Source organism: Megachile rotundata, chromosome 11, assembly GCF_050947335.1.
Source record: "Megachile rotundata isolate GNS110a chromosome 11, iyMegRotu1, whole genome shotgun sequence".
Lineage (NCBI taxonomy): Eukaryota > Metazoa > Arthropoda > Insecta > Hymenoptera > Megachilidae > Megachile > Megachile rotundata.
Window position 1 is genome coordinate 14,567,827 of NC_134993.1, and position 27,157 is coordinate 14,594,983.

General features: G+C 37.0%; 5 protein-coding genes across 15 annotated transcripts; 3 read left to right on the plus strand and 2 right to left on the minus strand.

Annotated features, from left to right (window-relative positions):
- The first annotated feature begins 190 nt into the window (after nucleotides 1-190).
- LOC100880179 (protein-L-isoaspartate O-methyltransferase domain-containing protein 1) lies at nucleotides 191-3,347 on the plus strand. Its single transcript, XM_012293363.2, has 6 exons — nucleotides 191-654; nucleotides 1,311-1,638; nucleotides 1,704-1,838; nucleotides 1,920-2,171; nucleotides 2,258-2,611; nucleotides 2,683-3,347. Exons 2-6 carry the CDS (start codon nucleotides 1,332-1,334, stop codon nucleotides 3,240-3,242), a joined length of 1,608 nt encoding a protein of 535 aa, XP_012148753.1. The 5' UTR covers nucleotides 191-654; nucleotides 1,311-1,331; the 3' UTR covers nucleotides 3,243-3,347.
- A 1,219-nt stretch (nucleotides 3,348-4,566) lies between these two features.
- Nucleotides 4,567-11,116, minus strand: LOC105663599 (electron transfer flavoprotein beta subunit lysine methyltransferase-like). Of its 6 annotated transcripts, none has more exons than XR_013039815.1 (6): nucleotides 11,099-11,116; nucleotides 10,453-10,685; nucleotides 10,265-10,317; nucleotides 9,441-9,854; nucleotides 6,082-7,369; nucleotides 4,567-5,255 (listed from the first exon to the last, which is right to left on the minus strand). XR_013039815.1 is itself a non-coding variant. In XM_076536948.1 (6 exons), exons 1-6 carry the CDS (start codon nucleotides 10,806-10,808, stop codon nucleotides 7,038-7,040), a joined length of 1,002 nt encoding a protein of 333 aa, XP_076393063.1. In that variant the 5' UTR covers nucleotides 10,809-10,905; the 3' UTR covers nucleotides 4,567-7,037. The 6 variants fall into 6 exon arrangements, 2 of the variants coding, with proteins under 2 accessions (XP_076393063.1, XP_076393062.1); XR_013039811.1 differs by having other exon boundaries at nucleotides 4,567-5,747; XR_013039813.1 differs by having other exon boundaries at nucleotides 5,528-7,369.
- LOC100882352 (uncharacterized) lies at nucleotides 4,699-24,236 on the plus strand. Of its 3 annotated transcripts, XM_012293461.2 has the most exons (21): nucleotides 4,699-5,234; nucleotides 5,634-5,741; nucleotides 6,191-6,282; nucleotides 6,439-6,531; nucleotides 6,719-6,822; nucleotides 13,498-13,562; nucleotides 13,702-13,861; nucleotides 13,935-14,077; nucleotides 14,414-14,618; nucleotides 14,700-14,861; nucleotides 14,924-15,205; nucleotides 15,294-15,542; nucleotides 15,614-15,789; nucleotides 15,855-16,004; nucleotides 16,084-16,366; nucleotides 16,428-16,637; nucleotides 16,709-16,859; nucleotides 16,931-17,153; nucleotides 17,221-17,350; nucleotides 17,417-17,537; nucleotides 17,603-24,236. In XM_012293461.2, exons 1-21 carry the CDS (start codon nucleotides 4,699-4,701, stop codon nucleotides 18,316-18,318), a joined length of 4,359 nt encoding a protein of 1,452 aa, XP_012148851.2. In that variant the 3' UTR covers nucleotides 18,319-24,236. The 3 variants fall into 3 exon arrangements, with proteins under 3 accessions (XP_012148851.2, XP_076393047.1, XP_012148884.2); XM_076536932.1 differs by lacking the exon at nucleotides 5,634-5,741; XM_012293494.2 differs by lacking the exons at nucleotides 4,699-5,234; nucleotides 5,634-5,741 and adding an exon at nucleotides 5,979-6,062.
- On the plus strand, nucleotides 12,054-13,415 carry LOC100880065 (uncharacterized). Its single transcript, XM_003699922.3, has 2 exons — nucleotides 12,054-12,188; nucleotides 12,583-13,415. Exons 1-2 carry the CDS (start codon nucleotides 12,136-12,138, stop codon nucleotides 12,908-12,910), a joined length of 381 nt encoding a protein of 126 aa, XP_003699970.1. The 5' UTR covers nucleotides 12,054-12,135; the 3' UTR covers nucleotides 12,911-13,415.
- Madm (MLF1-adaptor molecule) lies at nucleotides 19,853-27,124 on the minus strand. 4 transcript variants are annotated; one of them, XM_012293514.2, is made up of 12 exons: nucleotides 26,884-27,123; nucleotides 26,564-26,773; nucleotides 25,709-25,795; nucleotides 24,976-25,200; nucleotides 24,755-24,885; nucleotides 24,561-24,655; nucleotides 22,765-22,848; nucleotides 22,396-22,683; nucleotides 22,097-22,256; nucleotides 21,840-22,026; nucleotides 21,640-21,759; nucleotides 19,853-21,562 (listed from the first exon to the last, which is right to left on the minus strand). In XM_012293514.2, the coding sequence occupies exons 2-12, from the start codon at nucleotides 26,690-26,692 to the stop codon at nucleotides 21,260-21,262; spliced, it is 1,809 nt and encodes a 602-aa protein (XP_012148904.1). In that variant the 5' UTR covers nucleotides 26,693-26,773; nucleotides 26,884-27,123; the 3' UTR covers nucleotides 19,853-21,259. The 4 variants fall into 4 exon arrangements, with proteins under 4 accessions (XP_012148904.1, XP_012148897.1, XP_003699969.1 ...); XM_012293507.2 differs by having other exon boundaries at nucleotides 26,564-26,803; XM_003699921.3 differs by having other exon boundaries at nucleotides 26,564-27,123.
- Between the last annotated feature and the right edge of the window lie 33 nt (nucleotides 27,125-27,157).

The window sequence follows — 27,157 nt, forward strand, 5'->3', positions numbered from 1 at the left end:
TTTGTTGCTATCTTTGTAGTTGTATCTTTAATACGTATTATAAATATATATAAATTATATAAACGATTACAAATGTAAAAGCAGTTTTTAAATTGTTTTATTCAGCTTAAATGACATACGTATTAGCAAAATTATATGTACTTATAAGTATATGCACATATTTACTTTTATATTTGAGAGACATATGTCAAAGCATATGTAACGCTTGCGCTCGATGTTGTACGCTTCGAAGAGGCCGATTAACACACATACACGTTTCGAAGAAACAGGTAAAAAGCCACAGAAAAGTCCATTGAAATTTAGATAAAATTTCTCAAATATAACGTGCAAGGGAAGAGTGATAGCAAGTGATTCGATTTTTTCTCATAAAACCTGTTCATGTGCCGTTTAATTCGCCACAGAACAATTGCACTCATACAATGGCGTAGAGACAGTTCGTGTTTTGTGCTATCAGCTGATGGACTTGATGGACCTTACTCTTATCAAAACAGAAGACGTTGTAACAGTAATTTCAGCTGTCGTCGCAAAATGTCATCTTGCAATGCGTGATACTGTGCTCATCATAATAAACTAATTTGAGCTGAGAAGAAATTTTTTTTTCGATTTAGCATCGACTCCATTATTCATTGTCACTGAATATAGTGTTTTCATCTGGTAAGGGAAAGTTTTGACGAAATCGTTGCAAAAATTTCGCGTATTTGTTTCAAGTTTTTAATATCTATGTATACTTTGTAAACTTGATTGATCTATTATGTATTACACAATAGAGATGCTCATCTATCGTAATAATTAAATATATACTTTATTCAATTTGTATTTGTGAGACGCATTTTGACGTAATCCTAACACGTTATATTTTGAGGCGTAATATTAACGATTTATAATAAAATCCAGTATAATACGACGGAATTATTCGATATTTACTACATCGTGATTCTTAACAAATGAAAAATATCGTTATAAATTCTTAATTGCAACATTGTTGATATTTGTATAAACTCTGATATTTAAAGTTGTATAGTTTGATATGGTAAGTTATTTTTAATGTTGAGCTCTTGAAAGTTATGATTGCTATATCTGTACAAACTTGTCATATTTTTGAGACAATCAGTAAACAAAGATTAATACACGAGTGAAAATAGGTAGGGTTTATATAATGATATCAATGAATAAATAGAAATCTTTGTTTTGCTTATCGAAGTATAATAGATCCTTATTTGTTTAATATTTGTAAAAAAGGTTATTAAATTATAATATCTGTAAATATGAAAAACGAATATGTAATTAATGGCATATAAATTTTGTTACAGAAGAATTTATAACTCTTCAAGATGGGGACAACTGTAAGTAGTGGACAAAATAATGATGAATTAGTCGATGATTTAATGAAATCTGGATGTATAAGATCAGAAAAGATAGAGAAAGTATTTAGAGCAGTGGATAGAGCAGATTATGTTCTGCCATTACATAGAGAAGTTGCTTATAAAGATATTGCTTGGAAACATGGAAACATTCATTTATCAGCACCATGTATATATAGCAAGGTGATGGAAGCTCTTTCTTTGGAACCGGGATTGAGCTTTCTAAACCTTGGGTCAGGAACTGGTTATCTCAGTACTATGGCAGGACTCATATTGAGTAAGAACACTACTGATTTATTCGATCAATGTAGAATATTGGTGATATCTTTGTGCCTTCCTTAGACCAACATGGAACAAACCATGGCATTGAGTTACACGAAGATTGTTTAAAATATGCATACGAACGTCTTGAAGAATTTAAACAGAAGTCATTAGCTTTGGATGAATTTGACTTTTGCGAGCCACTTTTTATACAAGGTGATACATAAAGAATTTATTTACAACTACATGTGACTTCTGTGTATGCAGAAAACAGTCATGTAACTGTGCATTTAACAGGGAATTGTCTCAATGTTGCACCTGGTAGACAATACGATAGAGTATATTGTGGTGCAGCATGTCCAGAAAGTCACGAAGGTTTTATTAAACAATTCGTGCGCGTCGGAGGGATTCTCGTAATGCCTTTTAAAGATCACCTGCTTCGTATACACAGAATAGATGAGGATAAGTGGTTGCATTTCACAATGTTTTCTGTATCATTTTCAACATTGGTTGTGCCTAGTGCTTCAGAACAAACTTTATTTCACTTACGTGTGTATATTTCTAATTATTTCAAAATACAAGTAGCATTTCACAATATGTTTTAATAATATTAACAATTTATTAATGTTCTGTAGCCGAATGTAATCCCTTGTCTTTACAAGAATTATGTAGAGGTAAAATCAGACATCGACTACGTCAAAACGTTTGGAACGAACACGCAGATCTGGAATCTATAAAGCTCATAGTACCGGAACGTCGAAAACTTAGCCCTCTACCAGGACTAACGCAGCGATCTTTAAGCAGATTCGTTATTCCTATTTTCGAGGAATCCGATGAAATCGTTTTCGAAGGGAGCGAACAGTTCAGTAGAGCGGTAAGTTTCTTGCTCAGCATGAACGCTCAAAATTCCGCCTCTCAGGTGACAGTCGTGCAGTTTAATCAAAATGACAATCAGAATTGGAAAAAGGACAGCAGCAACGGTAGCACTGGTCAGTATAATCGAATCATAGAAAATTAAGAAAACAGAAATACGTTAATGAAAGATTTTTTTTTAACGCAGAAGCATCAAACAATGCAGACGGTATTTCAACTTCGACCGATGAGCAAACACAAGAAAATGAAATGCACAGGCAGCATCTGAACAATCTTAATGAAAATATTACAACCGCTACATATTTGAACATAAACGACATCGACAGCGATAGTGTATCTGTTGAGTCAGAGTCGTGTATCGAATTTGAGAGCGATGTGGAACCGCAGTGTTTTCTCATGCAGCATAAGGAGGTGGCAAAACGAGAGAAAACTGACAGCGGAATAGTAGAAGACGTAAATTTAAGTAACGAGGATGGCAGTTCAAGTTCAAACACGAATCACTCAGACTTGGAAACGGTAGATCCATCTGAGGCCGCGGATGCGATGGATTCAGATCTTTCCGATATCACGATCAATAGTAATTTTAATCCCCATTCAGCCTCTAGTGATATTAACCCTAATGAAGAAGTTATCGTCGCCCATTACGTAAACAACAATGCCTTTTCTACTTATATGAGGGAAAAGATACATCAGTTACCATTGCCTTTCGCATTAAAATTGTATATAGCTTACAATCGAGAACTGTAAGATAAGTTAATTACATAAACAAATTACGTTATTCTAATTTAATTAAATAAATAAAAAAAGTATATATATATAACATTTTATCATGCAATAAGTTACATAGAACAATTGTTGCGTTATTGCTTCTATCCTGAAACCGTTAAGGATCCTTCAAGTAAACATGTATAAGTTTATATCATCTTTTATTATTTCGTTTATCGTTTAGATTCCTATCAAACTTAATATCATTTTACACATCCGTATCTTTTCCCAGAGTTCCATTAACAAAATGATTATCTACAAGATCCTCATACAATCCCACAGTGGCTATCTACGATTTTTATCCGGAGTGGAATTCCCTAATTTTACTAACAGTACATTTTAAATTATACATAACAAGGCTTTTGGAAAATTGGGAACCACGGGGTTGAAAAAGTGGATACTCTTGTATTATTTTTCTGTGCCCTATATTTTGGGGTTGAGGACACCCCAGTTTCTCTCTAGATGGCCTTTAAACTCCATGCATGATCCGATCAGAAGTGTAAACACGTAGTTCTAACAAGGGTTGCCAGTATCCTGCGGTACCTCCACTGCCCTTCTCTCGCCTCGATCAGGCATCTAGGAAACAGGAGGAGTGCACTGAGGGTGCGCGTAGAGAAATCAGTTGTGCAAAGGAGGCTAACGCCCAGCTGCCCGGCAGATCGCGGGTTTGTACGTACGCGATAACACTTCGACAATCTTCATCCAATTGTTAAGCGCCTTAGAGTATAAGATAAGATCGATTCTCGGACTTGTTCTTACCCCTTGCGTGTTAATTTCTATCGCGTTTAACACGTTACAGTAGGCCATAAATCGTATTTCCGAAAAGGGCACATCATCTGTGGGTTATAATTACCTTACACAATGAGACGACGAAAGCTCTTATTCTTCCGCTAAATAATTGTTATATATAACACTGAAAAATTAATACAAATGTCCGTAACAAGAACAGTGAATGTCCACTGGAAAAAATAGTATGAAACATTTTTGTGTGTTGTGTTTATAAAATAGGCGCCCAATTGAGCGTATTAACTCTCATCTTTGTATGCTGTGCTTTATATATATAGACGTATTAACACGCACGATATCATGACTTTATACACCTGTAGATGCACGGGTGTCCATGCAGTTTCGTTCTCAGAATGTTGTTTCCATGTGAAAATGAAGTGTAATCCTATTTTGATGAAACATACGAAAGGACAAGTGCACTCTGAGCGCGGTGAAGAGGGGCATTGAATCTTCAAATTGGGACATAGAGGTTGATTCAAAACAGCATCTGTATACATCATTGTTTTCATTGATTCCATAGTTAATTATAAAACATTCTTTTATTTTACAGTACATCTTGAATTAACGACACAAACAGGTAAACAACTTTAATAACTAAATCAAGCAACGCTAATTCACACGTTAAGTCTCGGAAAATTCTCTGTTTAGAAAAATGAAACTCATCTACTACCTGTACTGTCTGAGCTTAATCGGAGTGTCCACGACGAACGAGGTGTCGTGCGGAGATCGTCTTACAGCCCCAAGAGGAGTAATCCAAACCCCAAATTTCCCCAAGTCGTTCCCGGTTCCTATCAAATGTCGTTGGGTAATCGATGTGTCCGAAATTCCAACCACCAACAGTTCCATCGTCGTGTACCTGACGCAGGTCTACGTGTACAAAGGACTCAGTTTCACCGAGTACGCTTATTACGAATCGGAGACTACGAACTACGGCGCCACGTTGATCAAGGAGATCACCGAAGGCAACGTGTTCGAATACAGGTGGTTCAGAACGTTCAGTCCGTTTCTCGTCGTGGAATTCGAGCTTGATCGGTTGGAGGGTAATCACGTACGCGTCCTGAACGATCTGCTGGATGTGTACGGGTTCAATGTCACGTATCAGATGACCGAGGACGTGCCCAATCCTAATTCTTGTTCTGTTCAACGGTGCTCTTACACGGGCGACTGCCTCATGTCCATGGATTACACGTGAGTCCCCGTTTCACGTACCTGAAAGGTTTGGTCAAAGTAGAAAGGTCGTGTATCATCCACATTGGATACCAGTTTGTATAAAGGGATCCACCCTTGTATCTTTCTGTATTAATTTAATATAGCAACTAACTTAAATATATGACTAACTTTATCAATTAGGAATTTTACTAAATTAGAAGTCGTTTCCTATCTCATTCTATATTTAGAATTTGAACAGTAAATCCCCCGCAAAATTTCCACACTGAAAGATAAAAGAGCAAGTTGTAGAGAGGTTTGTAGGACATAGATACCGTATCAAGTTTTCTGAAACATTAATGAATTGTCCCTCATTTTGTCCTTCTCTGAAAACCTTTCCACGTTTCGTCAAATAACGAAATTTTCCATCGCTTTTCGCAGGAATTTTTGGTGCAACTGTTTCAACGGCTTCTCTGGAAGAGATTGTAACATAGGACCTCTCTGTTTCGACGGTGAGAACCCGGTCTGTCAAAACGGAGGCACGTGCAGGTACATCTTGCAAGATCATTTAAAAAATTTTAGTTTTGCAAAATGAGACCAAGTTTTTATTTAATAAAATTGCTTGTAATTAATAGTAAAAATGTAATCGTGTAAAAGCCAGAATAGGTTTGGCCTCAATGGAAGTTTTACCAATAGCTGATACAGAAACTTATAATCAACAACAGGGTTTCACAGAGTTTTCGTAAAAAGAGATAGTCGTTAGGGTAATAAAGTTTGTAAGACCCTCGTAGTTTCAATGAACTACCAATACCATCGACAAACATTGTTCGCCAAAAGTCAAGCCAAACAGAATCGATCGATTCTACGAATGTAGGTCGAATCCAATTACCTCGCATCGTCGAACTTTTCAAATTGAGAAAACTTGGACGAGAGTCGATCGAAAAATCTACTTTGAATAAGAATTATGAATGTATGACCGGTTCATTAAACTGTTACAGGCAAATTGGAGCAAAAGCGATGAATTGCCATTGCCCCGGCGGCTACGTGGGACGCAACTGCGAGATACGCCTTCTAGACACGATAGACGGTGGTAAGATTCATTTTCACGTGCACGCTAGTCCCGTTCGCGGAGAAAATACTTGTGGATAACATTCTGATGAGTCACGTTCGCGTGGTCGAATTCGAGCTGCCTAGCGCGTGAGTCATTCACGAAGATCAGTGAAGGTATGTCGATGCTTGTTCACAGAATGCGGAATCGAGAATTGCATAATACAATGCCCTTACAATGAAGAGGAGCGGAGACCGTGCATGTGCAGAAATGGCACCAAGATCTATAATAGTAAGTATCGCGCGTATTTAAAATTCATAATTTTTTCAAATATTTAAATTCAAAAGACACTATTAATAAAAGTAGAGTACATCTGGTTCCCAAGGTTACACTGCTAGGAAGGTGTCTAAATATCCCTAAAATGATTTTCCTAATCTAAACGTTGAACAATAGTTAACAAATACGGAAACTGTTGCAGATCGTTCGAGGTACGAGTGCAGGATCAAATTATCTAACGTCACGTCATTACGATCCGGCCTGATAACGCAACACGGTAGCTTGGAGACGTACATCGGCAAACAGGTGAGTTGCTGCTCGAAGATAGATGCTTTATTTCCTAGATATCTATAATCGTTTTACAATAGAACTTGAAACGTGCGAATCACGCGTACTATCTATATCAAGATCAGTTTCGCAACATTTGGCGTCTCGCTGCCATAAATCGGACCAGGTTGTTTACGAGCGAGACACGCGCTACCGTATGACGAATGTCTCACTAATTTGCTCACGCGGTGCATTCATCTGAACTCCCAGATGTAACATTTATCGTAGCCGTGGTTTTCTTTCCGAACGTTGTCTGGTAACGAATAACATTTTAACAACGTCAATTGATTTCTTAAGTCGTTGGTTAAACCGTGTCTTCCTGGGTCTCCCACGAAGATACGCGTGCCGTTTTTCTTTGCTTTTTGCAGCCACGGAATTAAAATTCCGGTAATTTCTTCGTCGTACAGCATGTCACCGATGAAAATGTAGTCCGTTGCGTCTGGTGAACGGTGCAGGAGATTTTCTTGGGACACGTTAAGCTCCACGTTGTTTAAGCGAGCGTTTAATTTAATAGCTGCGCAGGCAACTGAAAACATACAAGAGTAGACGTTGATTTAATTTAATTTTTTTTCTAATGTTCAGATTCTCTGGCTTAGTGCTGTAGAATTTGAACAGAGAGCTCAGGTTGATCCTCTAATATAACTAGTTATGCCAACATCAGTATACAAATGTAATACAAACATCAAAGAGCTAAAAAGGCCAATAATTTTACATCAACTTTGATACCAGTACAATCGCCTCTTTACGTCCGCAACTATTCCACGGACTTTAATGCAAGATTAGGTACAATTCCATGAACGGATCACACAACAAACATTACATTACATAATAACGTAACGGGTGTCCATTCGCGTGTTTTATATCGGAAAAGTATTTGTAGCGATAATCTGAAGATGATTTTATAATTCGATACGAGTTATCGAAGAACACTTAAATATAATGACTCCGTCGTGTCGCGCGAACAAAGGGTGACAGATAAGATAAGCGTAACGCGCATCTCAAGAGGATTCCAGCGGTTGCGTAACGTTTATGTACCAAGAATGCGGTCTTGGGAACGATTTGATCCGGTGAAAGTGAAGAAAGAAGTCGGATTCATCGATGCTGCAACCATGCACTACTTGGAAGAATTTAGGGAGACCCTAAAGTGCCTTGAGAAATCTTAGAGACCCATAAAGAATAAAGGTCTCTACATTCCTGCGTCCGAGCAGATGCTGCACATGGGTCGATAACGTCTGCGAGTCCCGTAACCAGTTTGCACTACCAGTTTCAGAAACGTACGTATGCTACGACGTAATATTAGTGCGTCAGTGGGATTAAGTATCGTGCGGAGGGAACAATTTACGAATGCAATGGACGTCCAGAAACCGGCCACCTTTCACTGACGCACGAGCAGAATAGCCCCCTTTTGAGCCGACCTTCCTGTGAAACGGGGAAATCCAAGTTGCTTGACCCACATTTTGGACTTTCTTCGAATTGCTCGGAATTATCGATTCAGAGACCTTTATGTCAGACGTCTTTAACAATCCATGTTTGTGAATATACAGACTATGAGTTAATTTCTCGTCTTTCAATTAACAAATTATACCTCGGTATGTACAGAGACAGTTCCACGAACTGTGCGCAATTACGGAGGCTCCTATCGATTCGCATTCCTGCTGATACGCGAGTATTAATGGAATTAAAAAAAAACATAGTAAATTCTGAAATAGCTCCGAGATTAATTCAACTTCTTGAATGCACTGAAATCACCTTATCAACGTTCCATACCTGAGACACTGAATGTGTTTTGTTTAGTCTTCAGATCATTGACCCAACGCAAAAAAAGGATCGTCCTTGAACCGGTCTTGAATTTTTGTAACAATTACTTTCTCTGTAGCTTTCCCTTTATATGTTCTTTGCATAACAAAAGTTCTATTTCCACCCGAATTCGATCCTTTGTTACGTCGAGCTTTCTAATGCGTCCTACGATTCTATGTATACCACAGTATTTATAGCCGCTAGTATTCCAAAATTCCACTACTGTTCCAAATTTATATCGGCCATTCAAAATCTGTCTAAATTTAAGATTCGACAGCTATCGAATAAGTGACGTTAACCTGTCTTCTTTTTTCTCTTTGCCGTGGTATTTCCATCCGCTCCGGCTGGTTTTTATCATGTTCAAAGCACGTTGCACTCGGTTCTTCCCTGAACCCTTCCTCATACAATGAGGAAATTCCCAGACTTTTCCATACATCGACCTTACAATAATTCTTACTTTAGTTACACCTTAACTTTGCACAATCTATGGAAATGTTGCTTGCACATTAATTTTCCTAGACAAACATAAATAGATTTCCTGTCATTTTTGTATCTTGGGCTTCCCGAGGGAAGTCTGGAAAGGGCTCAGAACTAAAGAAGTTCTGAGAAGAATCTTAAGAATATGCTGAAGTATAAGAAAATCTTGGAAAATGCTTAAACAAATGTTTCAAGATTCCAACTGTGTTTATCTTTCTCAGACATCAGTGCAGATATCGGCCCACCTATCTGGTAATACCTTCCTTGAAGCCGTTATTAATAGACTGCTCAATATCTGCGTTTAAGCTTAATAAAATGCGAACCTTTATCGATATCGTTGGCAACAACTTCCTTCGCACCCCGAAGTTTGGCGGCTATAGCGATGGCTCCGCATCCAGCCCCAAGATCTAAAACGGTCTTCGAGGACGAGAATAACATTTTCCCATTATCCAGGACGAATCTGGCGAGTCCTTGTCCGCCTGGCCAATAAATTGACCAGAAGGGATCCACGAAAACGTTCGCGTTATCTTCCAAAATATTTTGAACCGGTTCGTGATAAAGAGCACAATTTGGCGTTAAGAGGTACAACTTGATCTCCGGCGTCATATGGTTCGTCGTGATCTCTGTGTTGTTTAAAATTGTCCAATTCACTTTGCAGTCACGTGAGGTTGTGCTGTTCGAGGAAACTCTTTCACGAGATCCGCATGAATGAAATATCCTTCTGATCATCTGGTAGCCTAAAAAGAAGAAAGTTATCGGTAAAATGTCGATTCGAGGAAACAGTCTATTTCTTTTGCATTGCAAAAACATTATCAGCATTGACGTAACTAAAATTTTTGTGTACTGGAAATACTTTGAGTGGTCATATATGGAAAAGAGGTGCACTTGTATCGACAATAGGACCTGTTATCGAAGGGAAGACTAAGCCCTGATATCGCCAATGACTATTGAAAATCGAGGTACCTTCCTGGAACGATATCATGATTTGCAACCTTATCCACTGTAATCAGAAATAGCCTCCCCGCGATAAGATTAAGCCCGCACTCTTTGTACATTGAAGAGGCTGATTTCGAGGCGCCGAATGTTTTCAATTACAACAATCGCGATAGGAATTGCGCCACAAGTCCAGTCGTAAACGACTGCATACATTTCTTTCTCAAACTTCTCAAATGGTCTACTTTCGTCACTCTTTGGTACTCTCTTTCTTAAACGATTTACATAATTACATGGTTAACAATTTAAAAAGAATCTTAAAATCCAAAAGAAACGCTACAACTCTCACTGGATTGTATTGTTCGTTCATGAATCATCTTTGATATCAATGAGAAAAATTACCTCTTCGCGTCATGTTTTGATGTCCTCATAAAGAAACAAAGCAAACGATATTTTTCTAATCGGCCATTCTCTGCAACAGAATACGGTTGTTGAAACACAGTAGATAACACGACGATTTTAAAGTAATAGTTCCATTTTCCTTGCCTAAGGGTTTCTGGGATTCCCAAACGACTGCGCATGCGCAACTTGACTCCTCCGTGGGTGGATGACCGACCAAGGTTGGCTCGTATTTTCTGAAAAAAGATTGCGTTAATCTATTGCCTTATTAATACCGTAAAGAGCAAAAATTGAAATGCTATTCAAATGATTTACTGGAAATAGCAGATTGGACTCCCAGCATCGTTATGCTTTATCATCGATTATGTAACAAATTAACTTTCCAATTCATCGAAATTAAAACCGTTACGTGTGATCGGTTTAATTTTAGCACGCGCGTAGTCCTTGTGAGATATTATTGGTACGACAAAGGACATCAGAGAGGGAGAGGAAAATCCAAAGCAGATGCGAAATATCGACTTTTCATAATTCCCCTATCAAACCGTGATTCCCAGGTAGATTTCCATCTGGGTTATCAGCAAATCTGTTCGAGTTACAAGGCTGATGAAACCGAAGGGACGAGACGGTGTTATTTGCATCATGTACATACCATCTATATTTGCCACAGACACGTGTTATCGATCGAAATAGAAGAACAATGTGACGACCAAAACCCTATTCAGTGGGACGCGAACCTGTTATTTAAATATATTCTATCTGACGAAAAGATGCTGGAAATTTGATGTATGTACATCTGCTATAGCAACTTGTCATTCTAATCGAAGAGAAACGCCGACTCATTCAGCGCGAAAATTATCTCGCGTCTCTGTTTAAAGATTACACGATGACATTTCGAATGGTCAAAATGTCGCGTGGAAGGAAGTCCCTGACCCGGGCACTATTTTAGTTTCGATGTCTTCTAGGATCGCCTGCAGGTAAACCTTTGCTCCTCATGACGCAGCAACTTTCCCGTACAGGTTCATCGTTGGAATTTCTTTCCTCAATCTGCTCCAAAGGGTATTTTATGTTAAATACTGCGAAGAAACCCAATATCGTAACACGAGGAAAAACAATACTACTTTTCCTTGTGCTACATTTCCATAGTACGGGAAATAATACGCTAATTACCGCAAAAAGTACCTACATCTTTAAAACGCTTATCAAATTATAATGCAAATTATATGGAAGTTTACCGTAAAGCTTTTCGCGTTATTTCGATTCCAGGTAAAAAGCTTTCACGACCGATTCGTCGATAAAAAGCTCCGTCGTGTGTACACACGCTCGGTATAGTTTATCTGGAATACCCCGGCGATATATAGAACGTCGCGGTGGTGAGGGAAGTGGTCGTATAAAAGCGACGCGCGCCTGCTTCGAGGTCATTCGTAACTCGAGCCTCCTCTGGTGTGGTGTTAGTACGACAGAACGTTGAAACGATCGTATCTCGTGAAAATTACGTTATTTCGTAAAACTCGTGTGCATCAGTCAGAAGCTCCCTGAAGAGTCAGTGAGTTGGATTAGCTGTCAACGGTGTCTTCTTGTGATAAACTGTTAACCAAAGCCGAGAAAATTCCAACATTTAGTGAAGTGTGCAAAAGAGGCACGCTAGGGATTAAGCCGGAGACTAAGCAAGAACAAACACTTACGGATATGACACGTTGCCAAAGCTTGCAGTCTTATGCATCCGTCGCGATGACAGACAGGTAAGGATTCACTTTGATACCCGGTACAATCTATAAGATGACACGTGCCGTCGCTCGCTCGCGTGCATAGTTTACATTGTTGCGTGAAACATCGCAATCTCATGCATTGGCGTAACTAATTTTTATCTCGGACAAATTAGATTCCTTAGTCTCGATAATAGAGTTAGCATTTCATATCAGATAGCTGATAGATATCTGAACAGTTTAGAGAATTAAAATTGTCTGGAATTTACGTTCTTAAGAATTAAAAAAGGATTTGGGAATTTAAGACCCTCGTGCTAAGTGAATGAAGCCATGGAAAGAGGATTAGTTACGCCAATGGTCTCGTGTCAATCTTGCTAAATCTTCACTCTCTTTAAAAATTCCTCACAACTGATTTCGATTGATTTTTCAGTGGTTCATTACCCTGGTTAGAACAAAAAGAACAGAGGTGTCCTAGGACCACGATAACTTGTGGAATGCTGCCAACATTAAGAGCACTGGCATCCAAGGAATGTGAAAACAGTCAAGGCACCATCTGCCTCGTGCCGTTTGATACCGAAATGGATTCAGCCAGCCATCTGCAAATGATCTTGTTAGAGGCTTATTGTCGTGAAACGGGAATCAAAGTATTACGAGTATCCAGAGAGCGGATACGAGATCACTTGTGTCCGGGAAGCGGCGATCCCTCCTGTGTGTTAATCTCCAATGAAGATCCATATTTTCTCGATCCACCGGAATGAATTGGAAGTACTTCTTCAGGAATGAATATTTTTTTTGACTGGATATAGTCATGCAACGTTGCTACGTTCCCTGAAGCTGCGAAGGACCGTTGGTCGATCGGTGAAGGCGGAGGATGTGATCGATTTTCCGTTTGAGCGTCGTCACGGTTGAAGTGGTGGATCGTTGAAGAGCTCCGATGATAGACGGTTGTCGTCTGGAGGCAGCGGACTGACGTAGATATCTGCGTAAAATTAATGTACAATGAACAAAAAGTTTCAAGCGTGAAGATCGTTTAAACATTTAAACGAGACAAGAACGGAAAAAGAAATGAACAATTGCGTCAGTCGTGCGGATACGCATACTTGTATGTATAGTTATGTTCCGCGCGCACGTGTGTAATTATGATGTAATTGTGGAACATCGAAGAAATACGAAATAATTATTTTGTAGTAGAATATCGAGAGAGAAGTTATTTTTATGACTCAATGATTATTTTGTAATAATATACGTACTTGTTAACAAAAATGGTGCTTTTCTTTATTGTCCTAAAAAATCCCTAACTTTTAACCTTACACCTCCGGTATTGATGCGTTGTACTTCTTCGCAGCTTGCAAAGTATTTAAGGAATTCTAACATCTCGTCTATGGAGGATTTACAAATCCTGAGCGTGACGTGAGTAGGTACATTAAACGATAAGTAATTTCAGTCACCTTTTTAATGAAACTCGTTACAAAAACAAGAAATTGCTTTGAATGAAAAGTTTACCAACGGTACTTAAATTAGACCTTATTATTTACGTATCGTTGCGTAGACCTACGTCGGAGATCACTGTCCACTTTTTCGGAAACTCGGAAGATGGAGATAAGATTCGAGAATCTCTCAATAAGCTGGTGCAGCGTCGACGACTTAGCGAGATCTCCCTCGAATCGACTCACTTCACATTTCAACAAAAGCCAGCTCCCAAATTGCAGGTAGCTGTCCTTGAACGTTTATCGAACAGTTTATGCAAATATAAATTATAAACAAATTAATGTACCTGCTTAGAGTCTCCGTCTCGATCAAGGAAATGAACACGAGGTTCATTTGGGGGATCAGTTCATCTTATCTTGCACCGCGCAAGGCAGCTATGGAATGAATTTCACCTGGTACAAGGATAATATGCTGGTGAACATGCACAAGGCAACCAGGTGAATGAACAAGTCTTCAATGCTTATAAAATATAAAACACAATTGCTGTCAAAGACAATTTGAAGTTTGAACGTTAGTTAAACTGACGCCATAGTTTGATGGTAAAGTAGGATTTGGCGGTAACATTTAAATTTCTGTTTGAGTCGATAATATCACATATGAGAGGAAAATGGTAGAACATAGCTCTTGAATTGCAGGACCAAAATTTAATATAAGTTCAATTATTTTCATTTTTATTAAAATGGAATTGAACAATAAATTTCAAACTGAACCTTATAAATGGAAATGAAACATTGCATCTTATCAAGAAGCTCAATTTTTACATTCTTTTTTAGAGAAATCTGGTACAAACATCTTCCAAATGATGGTTCTGATTTCCATACATCACTATTAACCATTGAGAAGGCATCCATGCTGGATGCGGGTCAATATACATGTCAGATAGTTGATTGGGGCGTACAGCAATGTAAAAGCATTTATGTTGACGTGAGGGATGAGCCAAATGTGAAGGTGATGCCAATGAGTGCTACTATAGATAAGGTAACTATTTGATTTCTTCTAAGCTTTATATCTATCCATTGTTATCTATGAAACAATTATCTACACTTTGTCTTCTTCTAGGGAAGCAGCATACAATTAACATGCATGACACCCAATATGCCCAATATTGACATAGGTTTTGGTTGGACTAAGAACAGAGCCTTGCTTAAGCTGGAACCTGGTAGTGAAGTGTGGGAGGATCTTTATCCATCAGGAAGTATATTGAAAATCACAAATGCTCAGGTATATTCTTTAATCACTGACAAAACATTTGCCAGTCCTTAACCAATGGTTGGTATTTATAGAAATCAGCGATATACACGTGTAACGTAGCCGACAAGTCAATGTCCGTCCGTGTAGAAGTTGTAAATCGAACACTGATTCCCATTTGCTTGAAAGGAATGTCTTGGGGATTAAATTGGCCAGATACAGTCCCAGGTTCTGAAGCATTATTAGAATGTCCTCAGTATTTTATAGGGAAGAAAGTATCCAGGCTGTGTTCTATGAAAGATGCGACTACACCTGAATGGCAGATACCTGATTTTTCTTCTTGCTTGTATGAACCACTCATCTTGTATTACAACAAGGTTTTCATAATTTTACCTGCTTTTGTAATATCCGTATCTAAACATATTGTATAGTTAACTTGGATGTACATACTATTTATGTTTATAGTTTAAGAGTCTGACTCTGGGTTACCAGAATACAACTGGCTCTGAAACAATTTTTGCTTTCTGGGAGATCTTGCGATCACGGAGTATGCCACTTTACCCAGGAGAAGGAGATCGAATTCTGAATATATTAGCCGAGATTGAACATTATCAGCAAAATGTCGAACCATCAGATTTGCATGCATCTACAGATGCTCTTATACGAATTATCGGTCGAGTATTGAGCGACAAAAATTCAGTTCTTAGCCAACAAGTAATGTCTTTCCGTAGTTTTCGATAAGTTAGGAAAAAAACAGTAATAAAATATCTATTCGTAAATTCCAGAAAGTGTTACTGCTGCTGCAAATCATGCGAAGAAGCTTGACCTACTGGAGCAGAAACGATACTCATCCTTATAAACATTTATCTCTTCCTTCGCTCGTGGTAGATGTCCAAGAATTACAACAGCACAGTGGTGACAGCATTACGCATTCGCTTCAGATCTCTGCAGACGATTCCACGTAACTATTATGCACTTCATAAAGTTTGATTGATTGTGTTATTCATTTTTTTAATTGAATTATAGATATCCAAATTGGTACGAAGATAAAACGACCATACGATTGTGGAAGAAACGACTACGTGGTTTAAAGGCCAACGGTACACTCAGTGGAATCGTAATTGTTTACAAGAATGTGTCCCATTTTCTTCCAAATACATACGTCAAAGAACTTGAGTTAGTAATATAAGGATCAATGACTTTATTATATAATTTATTTAGATCATTAACTCAATCATTTTTCTCTTGTTCAAAGCGATGGCACAGACCTCGAATTTCGTATTAATTCCCGCATCATCACCGTGGCAGTACCTGCATTCAATTTTGATAAGCATAATAAGATATGGGTGGATCTACAAATAAAACACGTGCAAAATCAATCTAATTTTTGGAACGTGTCCTGTGGCCTCATGGATGACATGGGAATGTGGGATCTGAACAGCTGCATTGCTAACACATTACCAGGAGACTCCACGACTCATTGTCTATGTCCTAATACTGGCACATTCGCAGTTTTTCTAACGGCACGTGCAGTGAGGGTAAGTGTGCACGGTGAAAAATATTGTATCTAAAGTTTTAAAATAATGGAAACAATTTCAGGTAGTACTTGCAAAAAGAGAACAAACGACATTTATCGTGATATTTGGATGCGGTAGCTGTTTACTACAGTGTCTTTTGTCCTCTCTGATCCTTGGATACTTTTGGTGGAGGAATCGAAGTTGGTTAAATTTTCTGAAACTGCAGTGTTGTGGTGCTTTGGTCGGAGCGATGACTGTATTTATCTACGCTGTACATAACAATTTACCAGAGGTATAGACAATATCGATTATATATAATTTTGTAAAAGATATAAAGGTGTGATAATTGCTTCATGTGCCCAGAGCTCATATGCAGTCGTGGCGATCGCTTTGGAAGCATTCCTTTTAATCGGCATGTCTGCACCAATATCAGAAGCTCTGATAATCTTCGCGGGCCTGACCCAAGCTCGATCCAATCATCACTTTCAACCCACTGTCATTGCAGTAATTACTGGTTAGCTGAAATGTAACTGATACGTCGAATGTCAGCTAAATAAATATAAACACGGTTTTAATATGATTTAGGTGTACCTATCTTAGCAGTGCTAACTACTGAATTAACACACAAGAGCACTGGCTGGAGACACGAATCGTGGTGGTTGATTTTTGGTAGCGGAGTTTACAATATATTCGTAACTTGTGCCACGATGATGTTGCTTATATTTGTATTATTGTACCTGGGAATTTTGCACAAGGCTCATGCACTCGTCGAGGAAAATGTGATGAAGAAAGAAGCGATAGAAACAAGGTATCAAACTAGTAGAACATCATATCATTCCACAACTTCTTTTATGAATAATACGTTCTTTTCTTAGACTACGAATGCTTCATCGAGCCGCGATCGTCATTTGTGGCGTGATCGCAATGGAAGCTTCTTCCATCTTCTATATAAACTCCAATTCTATCATCTTCCACTATACATTCGCTTCTCTTTCTTCATTTTTAGTAAGTATACATACATTGATATAATTAAAATTGAAATCAATCTAATAATAATTTCTGTGTATTTAGGGATTTATCATAGTAATGGTTTACATCGTGAATGGTGAGCTGGCGATCATCGACTTAATTCTACGGAAAATGACATGGAAACGAAACACTGAAGAAGAAATAACATCTGAACCGATCAAAGGTACTTCATAACAGAAATTTTATTGAAACATTATATATTAAAGGAATCGTTTTCGTTGTTATCAGTGTGTTCGAAGAGCGCAGAGGTTGAAAACGACACGGCACCGCCTCCGTCATCGTTGAGCATCGGGGAATCGTATCTTGAAGCTCGCGGTATCGCAGCTGGCAGTATAGATATGCGCGAATTTATGAACGAGTCCTCTTCATCGTATTCAAAGCCTTCCGTCTCCGTTGCCGGCAGGTTCTTACCAGAAATACGCATAGATCATTCGGACGATATAAATCTAGAAAATTACAATACCAGTCCACGAAAGTATCAAGAGGCAATCACGACATTTGACAGCGTATTCACTGCACGTGGTTCACACTGTGTGAACGAACCACCTTACGGCAGTGGTGAGTGTTGTGGCTTCAGGGAATTCGGCAAATACCGCGAGTCACAGGGACAAATTTTTATTGCGCACAATCCGTCGCCAGAGAGCGCTGCAAAAGTTTTGTGCAGCGCTGACGTCGAATCTCGTCTAAGTGGTATGCCAGACGTCACTTTGGCCGTGAAAAATGACATTGAGCTACTATCTACAACGGAGTTGAAGAGCAGAGAACACGTGAACGTTATTCCCGACATAGCCAACACCACCGAACGTAAGCAACCAGACGGAGAAGAGAATACACCTGAAATAGTAATTACGAACTGTGAAGCCACTACGAGCGGTATGCTCGATCGTATTGCCCATGACCTTGACTATTTACTGAATCGTACACACTCCACAGATGGAACTTAGATATAAGCATAGTATAAGTCTGGGCAAGTCGATGCCCTTTGGACAGTTATTTCATCGTTACCAGCGATCGTTTGCTGTAAAAATATTTAAGCAGTACTGCCCTTTATACGGTTCGACCTCCATTATTCGTATCTTCCATCGGTTTTTATAACACACGTGTGTATGTTTAATCTGTATAGAACACACACATACATGTATGAATATTGGCGTAACTGGAACTTTTGTTTGGAGTGAGACAGAATCTCCTAACTTTACCAATAGTACCGACGCTCAATGCCAGGCTATGACCAAGTGGCTCTTGAAAAGTTAGAAAATTGAAATTTTAGGAATTAAAAATTGAGGATTGGTAATTAGGGAGGAGCAATATGTATTTTGAAGTGGTCAAGCCCACCTTGCTCCCTATCTAGTTACAACCATCTACATGTGAAGGTGTGAGGTCTAACTTAGAAATCGACTTTGCTAAACAACACTGGTTTAGAATGTTTGATAGTGCATGTAGATGAGGTGATTCATCAGATAAATAGGAAATTTAGATTCGATTGGGTCAAGGATATATCATGTAACAGTACATAGAATAAAATACAAAGCTAAATTGAAACACATTGAATAAAGTTTCTATAATTTTTCTAATATAGATACATAATATAATAGGTTGAGTTTCATGCAAATTTAAAAAGTATTTAAGATACATCTAGACATTTGAAGAGAACCATGTAAAAGATTTTGGTCAATATTGTCTTATATGTTTCACAAAATGTTACTTTGTCTACTGTTAAATGATAAAGGTGTACTATTCTCAGCAGAAAAGAAGTGCTCAGGGATGGCACAGAAGTAAAGGGGGATACTTCACGCACACTACTCGATTCTCTATTCTTATACGAGCTTAATTAGTAGATGTGATCGCTTTGACTACTCGAGGCCCCCTTCGTTCCGACCAATTGGACCCACATTCCTTGTAAGGCACTTCTTCTCTGCCAACAGTAGCGGGCAAGGAAATTTTGAGGTTTTATCGATGAATTTTATCGAATACACGTTGAAACGAGTAAACGAACGGCAATTTTTAAAAAATATTATTATTATTATCATCGTCGTTGTCGTTTATAATGTTACTAAATGTTTTATCACGTAACAAAGACCTAGCATCGTAACAGTATTACAGTAAACCTGCAGTGTGTGCAATACGAATGAAAAAATTATACAATTCATTTATTTATTTTACAAAAACGTATACATTTTTCTCATTAAATACTTCTAAGAAAGTTCAGTCGTAAAGAGACTATTTGTAATTACGTTTTTCTTTACACTCCATCCATAAAAAGTTTTACATCGAAGAGACATTTCATGTTTCTCCTTCTGCTATAACGTTACAGGAATAAATTTTTATAAAACGCATCGCTTTGGATTCATGTTCCCCTATTATTATGTAATGTTTAGTCAATTGAAGTACAAACTGGGAAAGTGAAAGTCAAAAAATTGATCAGGAAGACAAGGAGCAACAGTTTCAATGAACGAAAACAAATTTCAGGCAGTGGAATTCCGAGTTATAGTATTTATTTATCACTGTCATCGTACAGCCCTTTCAATTAATATCCACGATTCAGTCGTCGCACTTTTTTGTTTGTTTTATAATTTCAATTATAAAGCTATACATTCAATTTAGTTCCATAATCTACTTACACACTTAAGATCGAAGTTTACGTTGGTTGGTAATAGTTTCCTTTTTTTTTTCTTTACCACTAGTAATGGTTAGTCATTTGCTTAGTGAAATGCGTCACTGAAATTTTATTTTACCGAGGTATGAAATTGGAGCAGTATCTCTTGGCCAAGCACGTGTTATAAATGCAAAAAGACATAATAAAGTCGGTGTTAGTTTGTTAGCACTCGAATATACCTATATGACTAGTTTTCTGTGTCAACAGATTTTCTTAAAAATATAAATTATTTACAAGGATTTCAGCTAATTTTATCGAGATTTAATAATCTTGGTTTAATCACATCAATAATACCGAAGTATAGGTGGGCCGTGGCTGTTTAACGGAATACTACGAAAGAAAATAAAAAAAAAAGATTCTTTTTTCTATCCTTATAGTAACAAAAAAGGAACCTAGTCTCTTATTTTTATATTTCATTGTTCTAAACAAAGGAAATACGTCGATTCATATGACTCGGATCGAATCATAATACATACTGAATATTCAAACGAGAACAAGTGCGAAATTTGTTAATGTCTCCTTTTGGTACGTTACATTTTTCTTATTGCTGTACGATTAAACTGTTCTGTACCTATTAATTAGATCGTTACCTTCCTCGTTTTAATTTTCTTTAAACCTTGTCCATTAATATGTACAAACTTAATTTCATTTTTTTATCGAACATTTCATCGTGTCGCGGCAAAAGATAAATTTGAACTTTGATTAATATTTAGTTCCAAGTAAATTCGTACGCGTTCTCGACGAATCGAAACGTTCACTAGTTAAAATGCCCTTTATTTCAGCCTAATAACAAGTGACTACGATTATTAGTAATACCTAGGCGCAGTTTTGGAACTCGTTACATTCGCAATTACATTTTCTTAATAATTGTACAGTCAACTGAAATAGCAGAGCTCGTTCTCTTTAATTTCACATTAGATTTATTCAGCGTATACTCTAACCGTTCGAACTACCTTACTATTTAATAGAAAACTTAATACCGTTAAATTAAATTAAATTTCGTAAACAAAATATCGTATCCTCGATGAAACGAATATTTGATGATATCGAGTTAACGATTTTAGCCTAGTGGTTTAGCCACGGCACCTTTTCTGCTTTTTTTTTCTTTTCTTTTATTATTTCAATCCATTCTTTCTTCCTGTTTACTTAAATATAAAAATACATAGCCAGTCTATACATAGAGCGTGCAAAGTGGCACAGTGAACTGAGTTACCAGATATCCTGGATGGTTAACTACCGCTTTCAGCATTCGACGGTGGTTCCGTTTCATCATGACTTTTGCTGGCGTTACTCGATACGGGGAGACCTGAGGTTTTTGGCAGCGGGTTAGTTACACTATCACTATTGGATGTTGTCGCGTTATACATAGAATTATCAAAGTGTTGCAAGCATGGAAATTCTGGACCAGGCAGCAATAAAGTAGTTTGGGTGGGAAGATTAGTTAACGATACCATTCCAGGTGTCATCATTTGCTTATTAAAACAACTTCTTAACGCTTCTTCAATTAAATTTGCTATTTTATCACGATCGTTCTACAACAGACGATACTAAGTTGAAAATCATTGTTCATATTATCGAATACCATAATTATATAAATCGAATCAGTTACCTCGTTAATGAATCCAAAATGTACAAGCTCTTGCGCGAGAAGCATCGAAGTATCTAATTGACTCACAGGACACGTCAATTGCCTATTCATTTTGTCGTCCATGCGTAATAATATTGTCATCTATAAAATACACCAACGTAAAAAACAACAATTTTTGACGGTGATGTTAGGTTACTCTCACACTGTGTTATATCACTCACAAGTAATTCACAACTTTCTTCTCTAGGTTTAACATTACACATCATATTAACTACTCTTCGAGACTCCACGTCCACCGGTTCGGGTGTGACCGATTTTACCGATTCGGTTACCTCGGGCGATATTGCCCTTGGTCGAACAGGTGGTGGTAGCTTTGCCATAAATGCTGTTAACGGATATATACCATATCTGTCGAGAAGAAAAATAATCGATATTGTTAAAGAACAAGAGACTCATACGATGATATATATGTACTCACTTTACATCTTCGACAAACTTTTCTAACTTTTCCGTAACGGGAATATCACTCAATCGAATTTGTTGCGGTGGTCGACCTTGGTATTTAATTTCGGCAACCACTGTATCAGGTCGGTATAGCCTTTGTAATACTTCGTCAGTTATCGTTTCTGAAATATTAGCTGGAAAAGTATAAAATCAAGTTAGTTGCTATTCTTACTACACTTTAATTATAACAGAAAATATGGGACATAACGCGTGATGCATTTTCTGACACATGATAGTATAAAGATAAGATAACAAGGATATTATTGCACTTACTGGCTGAATTAACCAAAGCATGAGCTGCGAGTAATTTTAAAGAATGTACTTCGAATAAAACTGGATGAAAAAGAAGTTCCCGCGCACTCGGTCTACTTAAAGGATCTACTTGAAGACATTTCCGGATAAAGTCTTTCTGCTGGAAATCGTCTAAAGATTCTATCGTTTTCTTAACGTTCTCCTCGGTCACGATCGTGCCAGTATCACCGTTACCCTGAATTTCTAACGCAGCCATCTCCAGAGCACACATACCAAATGAATAAATATCAATGGCGGGGGTTACTGAATCTACAAAACGCAAGTTAGATGTACCAAAATAAATTACGTAATTATGTACTGTAATATTAGATGCAAATATAGTTCACTCACTTCCGTATTCAGGTGCTACAAAATGCATGTTTTTCATATTTGTTCTACAAGTTTTAACGTGATGATGAATCGCATCTGGTGCCACTGTAATTAGTAAACAACACACATTACATTTACAAGTATGCCTCAAATATGTGTACACAAAAGTAATATGTTTATATGAAAGTATTTAACAAGCAACGCATTGAAAAACTTTCTTTACGAGGCAGCAGGAATTCTGTAAATCTTCTATGTGGTAGAAAATGACAATTGCTCTTTCTGAATACCCGCCACCTCCCTTTTAATAAGTGAATCGATAAATCACTAGAAAAATTGTGTTGTAACTGAAAAATTATCCTATGAGTAACTTGAGCCCTTGTACAATCGTTTTTATATATACACTTGTATGCATCAAAGTGTCTCTGGAAGAAGAAAATAGCACTTAAAAAATTTCTTCAAACTTTGCAGAGACACTTTTATCAAGCAAGATGAATTTTTTAAGTCGGAAACGGAATTCGACGAATTTATTTTATCGGTGAATAAAGATGCAAAAAAAATATTGAAGTATAATGAAAATTTGTGCGATATCGGGGTACAAACGATATTAAAGAAAATAAATTCGAACATTTCGTATTAACCAATCTACTAATAAGATGCGCGCGCGCGTGTGTTTATGTGCGTGTTGTGTGTGTGAAATATCGTTTACCTCATTATGCCTAAATTACTTAGCTGGCAACAGTTGATGATTATCTGCCAAATGTATTTCCTTCAAATTCACCACCTTTTCACAATTTACACCAACCGAAGAACGTCGATATCAGTTGACTTATCCTCTTGGATGGATAAAAGTACGAATACACTTCTTCTCTCTTCAAAGACTTTGCTGTGTTTTTTCATTATCTAGATTAGCCTATCTGCTATAATTAAAAATGAGGACTCAAGTTACTCCTAATATATTAAAGTAGTTTATACACAATTTTTCTAACAGATTTACATTACTAATAGAAAAACAGAATACATATGTGCACAGAGAATGAGAGAGAATCACGGTACGATATAAACACTGTAATCATGATTTAAATAAAATGGACTGCTAAAAATATATTAGGTTTTTAGCAGAATTACCAGAGATAGAAAAAATATCTCATCTTTCATACGTGTATACCATTTAGTTTTAAGCCCTGACACACTATTAATCTTACAGTAAGCTTCGACTGAACATGGAGTGAAACTGTCTTCACAATACATCATTGAATCACACCCTCTTCCACACGTTATTATATACTTTTTAATACTTGTATTCAAATGTTATTTATACATCGTTCACTAATCGTTCATTAATCGGATAACTGTGTAAAACTTATTTGTTACTGTCGATCGACTTATTGTACAAGCGTTGAAGAGGCAATCACAGTAATAGCAATATACGTACTTTGCTTGTACCCCATGTAAGAACAAAATAAATACCAGTTAGGTCACAGTTGTTATTTAAACATCACTGGTTGGTTGATTAATAATCCTATATTGTGATTTTTAGTTTTCTTCCATGAAAATTATGAGAAACAAAACTATTAGCTTCTCATAGTCCTGTGAATAAAAAAAGGGAAGTGCCTTGCAAACTCCTATTCCAATATATGCTAAATAATTTCATTTAGGGATAAATGCTCTCTTGAATACCTACAGCAGCTATGTATTGGTATTTGTTAGCAGAATGTTTCAATACATAAAATACAGGAACATAAAAACTGTATTTTCTTGGGCATAAAATGTCCTATAAAAAGGAAAATATTTTTATATTTTATCATTAAAGTACTTACCTGAACCAATCTTTACAAGTCCATTATGTTGAATAAATATAGTGTCACAAGTGAGGTTTCCATGAATAATGGGGGGAGAACAGGAATGCAAATAGCTGAAATTTTAAAATAAATTGATACATATGTATCATAATAAACAGACATACGATTTGTTATTAATGAAAAATTTATAATTTATGTACGAAATATACTACCTTAATGCAGAAAGTATTTGAGTACACCAACGTTTCCATGCTTGCAGGGGTAATTTTTTCACATTACGTTTTGTTCTTTTTAGGAACTGTTTTAAAGATCCAGAGGACATATATTCAGTTATAAATATAACCTAAGAAACAGAAATATATATTACAATGAGTAATATTTTAAAAAAAAATCTTTAGTACAGTCCTATTTAAATGTAAAATGTTGCACTTACCCGAGGCTTATCATTATGGGTATCTGTCCAATACCTATGAAATTTAACAATATTGGGATGTTCCAGTTGTGTAAGGTTTTCAAAGACAAGTTGTATTTTTTCCTCCTGTGCTTTGAAGTTTTTTCTTTCAGAGAATTGCACTTCGTTCCAAACAACTTCAACCCCTTCTTCTGTATCCATTGCCAAATAGGCACAGTCGATTCCTGGTACATCACGTTGCTCCACCTAAGTAACAAATGATATTTTTTACAAAAGTAGTCAATTCTATCAATGTAATTAGTTACACAATTTAAATTAACAACATAAAATTCAAGAGTTAGTCTATTTACAATTATAGTTTATAAGTATACCATACATAGTAACATTTATTTACAATATATAAAAGTTATATAAAACAAAATTGAAACCAACCTATAGATATATTTTAAGATTCAATACGAATGAAGTGGCAGAATGTATTACCGCAATCATTCATTTTAAAGTTACTTAAAGCATAATTCAAACAATTTTGTGCCTATTTGCCATTAGATTAATATGACCTTGTAAAAAATTTGAGGAGGGGAATAAATCATGGTAGGGATTGTTATGGTAGATGTTACCTATAATGTACTACTTTGAATTAAAAACTTCAAAATTTGTGTAATTACATTTTCTAATTAAACATTTACAACCAAATAAAAACAACATGCAAAAAATGAAAGAGATAGCCTATTTTTTTTTTAAATAGACATACCTCCATTTCAGTGACTTCGTTTTCACTGCCTCTGGCTGCTCCAAAGGTAGAGCCTTCGGCTAACGTAGACTTGGAACCTACATATACCTAACATAAAATAATAATTATTGAACAACAAGTGAACAAACATTTGCTTTATCTTCATATTAATACTGTTTGTCTTACATGTTGTTTAGAATGTTATTATTGTAACTAGTCAATGATCCAACTATGTTTATTTTTAGGACAAAATATGAAAAACATATCACTGTTGGTAAAAGCTTAATGCTAAAAAGTTATTAGAAGTTCATTTACAAATATAAAGTTAAAAACATATAATATTTACAAAGATATTATAGAAGTTATTTATTCACGTTAAAGTTGATTTAAAAGATTCATAATAATAGTTAAACATTATCTCTGAATTGTTATGATAAAGTAAATCTATTAATATCCTTATCGTCTGATGACTAAGTCTATAATAAATTGCTTGTAACTACATAATTCTTCCTTTGAATTCAAAAATTAACAAACGATTATACAATGATGAAACTATCTATTTTCAGCTGTAAAAATATTCTGTAGTATCAAAACTAACATTAAGTAAGTTCTGAGACAGGTGCTTAAACATTGTTTACCTTTCACGCCAGACAACAAATATCCCAATAGTTTATTAAACTAAGATCAATGCAAACAAGAAGTATCACAGGAGAATATATTCATTGATGTATTTCCATTACTGTACGATAGTAGTCACAACAAAGAGAACGTATATGCCAATGTTTAGAGCTGTACAACCAACATATAATTGAAACGTGTGGACAAGCCAGATATAAACAAATGCATTGGTGTATTGTGTATAAAAAATACACATACCTCTTCCCGGCGTTTGAGCCACCGCCCGCAGGGGCTCTCCTCCAGGATTTCACTCTCATCCTCAGAATCTTCACCACTTTCTCGCGGTGACTTGTGCTCTGGATCCGTGCTGGAGCGACTCCCGGGCATCACACACGCGATTAGTTGAAGGAGCAGCACCGAACAGAGCACAACGCGACCAAACTCATCGGTGGTAATTCAAAAGAATTCCTTAATATTGCATTTATTACACCATAAGTACTGTCAATGATACACACGTGAACTTTAGTATAAAGAATAGTTGAAACGAACGTTTAGTGCTCTAGCACGATAGCACTCACAGTGACACATGCAGCGACAACCCGTTGCAGGGGAACCCGAGCTGCGATATTTCTGATCTTACGCGGTCACGCGCACGGATCTACGCTTTTCGGTTTCCCTCAAGACTTGGCCGGTGTATCGAACATCGCGTGAGCAACTCACCAATTACACTGTCAAAATAAAATCTCTGTTATGAGCAAAATAGCTTCGATGTGTCACACACTCTAGTACTCATTTTCGCTCTGTCTTCGGTCACGTTCGCCCAGTATGGCGATTAGCGTGCACCGCACCCTT